This window comes from Toxorhynchites rutilus, chromosome 2 (assembly GCF_029784135.1).
Source record: "Toxorhynchites rutilus septentrionalis strain SRP chromosome 2, ASM2978413v1, whole genome shotgun sequence".
NCBI classification, from domain to species: domain Eukaryota; kingdom Metazoa; phylum Arthropoda; class Insecta; order Diptera; family Culicidae; genus Toxorhynchites; species Toxorhynchites rutilus.
Window position 1 is genome coordinate 96,239,713 of NC_073745.1, and position 7,119 is coordinate 96,246,831.

General features: G+C 36.9%; 1 protein-coding gene across 1 annotated transcript; it reads right to left on the reverse strand.

Moving 5' to 3' along the window:
• Positions 1–3,616: 3,616 nt before the first annotated feature.
• Positions 3,617–5,003, reverse strand: LOC129769175 (39S ribosomal protein L39, mitochondrial). The gene is made up of 5 exons (XM_055771262.1): positions 4,825–5,003; positions 4,580–4,762; positions 4,283–4,525; positions 3,784–4,229; positions 3,617–3,724 (listed from the first exon to the last, which is right to left on the reverse strand). The coding sequence occupies exons 1-5, from the start codon at positions 4,883–4,885 to the stop codon at positions 3,665–3,667; spliced, it is 993 nt and encodes a 330-aa protein (XP_055627237.1). The 5' UTR covers positions 4,886–5,003; the 3' UTR covers positions 3,617–3,664.
• Between the last annotated feature and the right edge of the window lie 2,116 nt (positions 5,004–7,119).

Genomic DNA, 7,119 nt, shown 5'->3' on the forward strand with positions numbered 1-7,119 from the left:
AAAAAAAAACTACAACCTGACGTTGTACAGAACCTTATGGACGGGGTAAAGAGGAAGGTGCGAGCACACGGGCTTGGGCTCGAAGTATGAATAAAAAGAAAATGCCAAAAGTTGTTTAATAGTTTTTATTTTACTGTCTAAAATTTTCAAAAGGATCGGTCTACTGGGCGAATTTCTACAGCGTTTTTTCCGTGATGCAATTTGATGTGACACACCCTTTAGTCATGCTTTATCTCTAGAGTAATTTATAGAAAGAAGAAATAAAATTACATTCCCATATGTTCAACAACTACATTATTCAAGAGCAACCATGTATTCCTCCTCATCTTTGAACCAGCATTTGATTCAGCAAACTAACGCACCAAGCAAATGATTCATGGAATGAGTCCGAATAGTTGGATTGAAATACCAAATCATCGATGTATAATCGTAAACTTGTCATTCTAAAACATACGTTCAATCAAATGGAATGTTATCTCATAAACTTATTAATTTTACCTATATAACGTTCAAACGTCCGAAATTATGCAACTGACATGTCTCTTATAATCACTATGAACTCTTTCACTTCACGGAGTTTATTTTTACACGCAACTCTCCGTGATAATGACGATAGACACAAAAAGATTAAGTGAAGTGTAAGTGACGTGAAAGCGTTTGTGACAGGGATGTTCGTGATCAGGCCCAATGTATTAGAGAGAACAAGTCCTTCAGACACGTTTCAAATTTCTCTGTAATTTAAATATATACGCAATTTAACACGAAAGAAGTCATCGTCAAATTCATGTCGAAACATGTTTCTGAAATTTTACTCAGTAAAATTTACTGTATAACAAGCCTGTCTTTAGGATACAAGTTTATTTGTGTTCTGAAGTACGTTGGAGCTTAAACGATCATACACTCATCTACTAATTTAGTTCAAGATATACAACGTGTTTGCATAGCTGAATAGAGTGAACTAGAAAAAAGTGATTAAAAAAGAGTTTACAAAATTATTGGTTACCTATGTGCCTGGCATTTTTTTAAAATTATTTCAGGAAACTTGAGATGAGTCGCGAAGGGGGAAAAATATTATTAAATTTATTGTAGACAGATTTTCTCTCCAGCTGGACGAGTCTACATTACCCAAAAATAAAGCTTTGTTGTTAGGGTATGTTCGATATATTTAAGATGAAAATATGTGGCAAGAAATGATTTTTGCTACATATATGGAGATTGATATCAGAAGAGAATCGATCTTTCAGGCCGTGGGACGGTTTTTTTTCTTACCGATAATGGTATTCCATGGAACTGATAGCTATTCCATGATGACTGATAGAGTGCCAATGAAAATGGCCATCTCGAATTTTAAAAGTGACCTTGATTAAAAATGTTGATTCCCACGAAAAACTATCCTATGCAAAATATCAGCTCAATCGGACTTCATTTACTAGTGTCACACAGCGGTCAAAGTTTGAGTTTTTTGAAAATCAAAAAATCACCCAAGGGGGGAGGAAAAAGGAAATCGATGTTTTCGAAAAATAGTTTTTGATGCTAAATATCTTCAAATTGAATGCTTTTTTTTTCAATATAATATACTCGTCATGGTCTAAGGGTGGCACCCGGGGCGGACCACCCTCTCCGCCCCCTACTCTACACCACTGTTTCATGTTATTTTTGTCCACAACATCTACACACAAAAATAACAATATGCTCGTGAAATATTCCAAAAATTGAAGGCTTACGATTTAAAATTATGTACAGGTCTGACTCGATTTAATATGATTTGATTATATACAATTTTAGACTCGATTATATATAGTTCGAGAAAAATTAGATTGTATACAGTGAGAAAAAAACGGAGACTGTGGGCCTGATCACGAACATCACTGCCACGTACGCTTTCACATCACTTACACTTCACTCAATCTTTTTGTGTCTATCATCATTGTCACGGACAGTTGCGTGTAAAAATGAACTCCGTGAAGTGAAAGTGTTCATTCCCGTTTATAAGAGACACGTAGGTTGCATAATGTCGGGTGTTTGAACGTTGTGTCGGTTGCATAATTTCGGACGTTTGAATGTTATGTAGGTAAAATTAATACAGCGTATGAGATAATGTTCCATTTAATTAATTGTATATTTTAGAATGACAAGTTTGCGATTATACCTCGATGATTAGTTTGCTGATTCAAATGTTGGCTCAAAGATGAGGAGGAGTACTTGGTTGCTCGGGAATAATGTAGTTGTTGAACTAGAGAAAAAAACATGACTATTATGTCTCACATCCCAATCTCACATACTCTTGTACTTAGCTCTGTCTTACTCGTTTGAATAGTGAGAAATATTTAGAATCATTTTTTATGAACCGTTTCTACAATTTTGATGAATAATAATATCTTCTATATCTCAGAACAAACCCGAATTTATCCTCCTCACGATCAGTATAATCTGAGCTACTCCCATAAGATTCTGAAGTTTAATCCTCTCATCCATCCAATGAGGTTTACTTTAATTATTTAAACAGAAACTGGTCTGCAGCGTCGGTCAGAAGCATAATCCTCATAGAAAACATCTGATGGGTTTCAAGGAATTTGACGAAAGCGGAAAGTGATTCTGATTTTCTTTGGACGGATATCAAAATTATGGAAAAAGAACTAGAGAAGAATTTAAAAACAGTATCTTGTTCATGCTTTGCAATGATAAACTAATTTTTTCCTTGTTTGAAACTTACTATCACTTTTTTAATATTCTTTCATTCAAAGTATGTCTTCAAAACAATACAACTGAAAATATCTATAAAGTAAAAAGTTATAACTATCATCCTGATTCTGGTCTGGTCCGCCAATTGTGAATGTTCGCCATGTTTCAATAAGTCTACTTGAACTACATTTTTAATCCTTAGTTACATCCCATAGCGCATTTACCGAATCCAAATAAACAAATTTTCGTCCTCTGGACACGTTAGAACTTCGTTCTAAAAATGCCACCAGGCGGGCAAATTGCTGTTTGTTTATCTTTTGTTTCTTAAACAAAAGAAGACAAGATTCAAAATGTTAGCAAAAAAGCTAAATAAATACGAAATTAAACTGACTCCATTCCGCGTGATTAGCTTTCACCATCTAAAACACAAGTGACAAATATACTTGTTTTTCTCAGTGACATGACAGTATCGTGGTATTCATAATAACACCGAGTTCATCAAAGTTGTCACGATGGATGAACTCTTCTGGATTCTACACACACGGTGACAGTCGTAATAAGGTTGTATACAACTCACTTCGTTTTCACCGTGAAGTGACGTTCGTGATCAGGCCCTGTACATAATCGAGTCCGCATTATCTAAATAAAATTTTTCGAAAGCTTGTTTTGGACATTCGGAAGTAGTGGAAAGAGATCTGCATGGTGGGGTATGATTTCGATTTTGAGTCATTGTAATTGGTAGTGTACATGAGTAGTCAGATAATGTGAAATCCATGACAAAAACAAAAGTGTATAAACTTACCAATCACTGACAAATTCCGGGCAGGCCTATAAATTTACTATGAAGCTCGCTGTCATGAACAATCCGTTTGTGGATAATTGGGGATCTACTGTATTATAATAAATTCCTTGCAACATAATTAAAACAATAAAGTATTTAGTGATAGCAAGGACCTTTTATTAATAGCAACCAAAAAGCATGTTATGCAACTTGTTCAGCCAGTCCATCCTCGTAGGGTTCATTCGGAAGTTTAGCGGGATTCTATCGAAAAACCAATGACTCTTGAAATAACGTACGTTATCCGTAAACGATATACTCACCAATTTCTTCGCTCGGTCTTCCAAAATACCGTAAGCAAAATGGTTCATATTCAACCCGATGGGAAGCGCAACACCTTGCACGCGGTACAGTGGAAGCTGGTCTGGCGTTGACTTGGGAAGCTCGTGCACAGCCGCTATCGTACATTTTCCCAGCAAACCTGTGGAACTAATTAAAGGCCCTTTGCTTATGTCCACATGATCTCCTACTCTGTAGACAGTGATCAACTCATTGTTATGACCAGCAATGCTTGGTATCTGTTCTCGTTTGTGAGGGTTACTACTAAACATCTCTAGTGCAATTGCACTGGTAACATCCAAACGCTCGATAGGTAAATCCTGTTGAGAAAGCTTGATCATTTCAATGGAAAGAGCACGGAGCTCCTGCATTGGTGGTTTCCATCCATCTTTAGCTAGTGCAATGTCGTACACAAAACTTCCACTTTTTACTGAAATGATTTTGTTGGAGTTATGTACATAAACTTAGAGATTAGTTGCGTACTGTTAGGTTTTGGGAAACTATGCAGGAACAATCCCGCTTCAGGTTTGAAGCATTTTTGGAGCACAGCACCCAATAACAGCGAACATGATTTCCAGAAAGCCTTATTCGCTATGTGTGGGTCTTGGGATTTGAAGTTCAACAGTTGAAGGGTGCAGGAATCTTCGAGTGGTCTTCGCATATCCCACGGTACACTGTTATCCAACAAAGCAAGAGCTGAATTCCGACAGTATTTTTCTCCAATATCTGAAAAAGGCATGAATGAAAACCATGCGAAATGAGACAGTGACACTAACTTACGCTTTGCACAATCCAATGGCGTTGAAAGAAGCCGGTTCATAACGAGAGTGGTATCGGTTGGAGTTCCGAGGTAACGAATTTCAATTTTTTCAATGCGTCCCACCTTTTCTTTCTGTCGTATTTGTTCCTCCGAAAATAGTTTGCTGGCGGCAGAGTTCAGCCGGGAAGTAATTGACAAACAGCCTTCGGAGATTTATACACTATTAGTTACAATACACAATCCCTAAACAGACATGTTAAATTACGTTTTGCGCTGAGCTGTATACTGTTTGATAACAGCAAACTTTTATAAGCATTCAAAGCCATCTTCCGTTCACTTATCACTAGTTTATAACACCTATGTTACGGATATAAATGAATTCGATTCAGAATGAGCTAAAGAAATAGAAGTGCGTATTCTCTTATGTCACAGGCGCACCGACGTTTGTTTATGTTTTAAACAAACGTCAAGCAACACGCGAGTACGAAACAAGAAAATTATGGTCTGAATCGAAAGTTTGGCTGATTGTGAGTAGGGTGGCCAGCTTAGAAAGTGTGATACAGGCAGCGCTCTTTTTTTGAATAGCTAATGTGGATATTACTGTTGCAAATTACATAATATCGGAGGAATAAAAACGAATAAAAGTATACAAGTAAACAAAATTTTGCTTGTGAACCTAAACATAGTTTCATGGGGAGCCTCGAACGTTAGTAGACCAAATAATCATTCATATGACTCTTCACATTGAGGAGATGAATTGAGAAGAATCTATGAATGATGAAAACATCTGTGTAAATGCACAAATGAACAAATATATAAATAGCGTTTTCAACACATAATCAATATTAACTAAATTCAAATTTATGATGGATCGTCTTCATTCTTTTGATGAAAGTCCAGTGGAGATATGCATTTGGGTCAAAATTGCTAGGAAGTAGGTAAAGCAACATCCTATACAACGATTAAATTGCCATAAAATGCAGCGAAGATACGAACCGTTTATAGCACGATATATGAAAATTCGACGGTTCATTAGGGATACTAAATATGAAGACTAGAGTGCCAATGGATGTATGGGAAAAAATGACCTTCGAATTTTCAAAGCGAACTTGATTAAAAAATTTGAATCCCACGAAAATCTACCCTATGCAAAATATCAGCTCAATCGGACTTCATTTACTAGTGTAATGAAATCTAGTCGAGATCTAGTGTCATCCCGATTTTTTTGACGTAGGACTACGTCTTTCATTTCTATACCGGGGTGTAAAATCAAAGTTTCGAAAACGAAAGCGTTACGCCGGAGACCGAGATTTTGAGCGTTAATAGCTCCAAAAGAACTGAACGAAATGGTATGATAAACACTTCATTCGAAAGATAAAATGTCTACGCGTCATATACTTGTTACTTTTTCATCCAAAAACTTGTTTCAATAGTCTTAAAATTTCTTTCAAAACAGGCTATTGAAATTACCAATCGGTATGTAAGCGAGCGCCGCTCGTAAACCCACTCAGTTAGAATTGAACAGTGATTGGAGCGGTTGTCGCTGTTGTGGTGAAGCTAATTTCGTTCATCATGAAAGCGCTGATGAACGGTGTCACCAAGAGCCTGTTTGTGCACCTTAGGCCAGAAGGGAATCCATCAGGAGGAGAGTGATGCCACGGTTCCGCTTGAAACATCGGAGCAGCCGCCACACACACACACATACACGCGCGGAACTCATCGCTGCTGAAAAATAATCTGCCAGTTCCCCTGGGAATTGAAAAATACATTCATGCGAAAGAGTTTATTTTAATGTTTTCTATCCATATAACACTGCAACCAAATACATTTGATTTTGTGATTTTTCAATCAATCGCAATTAACAGGAAAGCTTCTGAATATTTTTTTCCCCATCAGTGGAAATTTTTCGTATCCAATATTGGATGCATAACATGAAAAACGGAAAATGTTTCATATCGCGAAAATCAAGTCACTTTCGAGTGATTATTTGCTTTCTACTCATATAATGCTGCGAGCAAATACATTTCGTTTTGGATTTTTTCAATCAAGTGCGATAAACGTAAGACCACGTCTTTCGGCAATTTATTAGAGGTGCAATGAATCTTTAGGAATTCACGCTCTACGCGCACTGGCAAACAATGTTTACTCAACAATTTCTCAAACGAGAAATGGGTGTTGTGAGAAAGGATTAGCGAACGCGAAAACGACAAACGGGAGAAAGAGATGTTTGGAGGTTGAAGGAAATTGGCAGAAAACTTCTTCATTCTATCATTCGAATAATGTGATTCATACCACTTCGTTTTGCCAGAAAGAGATTATTAATGCTCAAAAAAGGAATCGAGTCCTCCGAGGAAATTACCCAGCGCAAATTAGAGTCGACTATCGATTGCGGCATTCGTACACAAATAAATTTATAATGCAGTTTCACCAAAGTGATTTCTTCGGATATATTCACTACATCATGTCATGTATTTCATATTCTTCATTATGAAATCCATATCCACGGCACCTATCGGTATCGAATTATCATCGACACCACGATTTTCGCTAAATGCTCCTT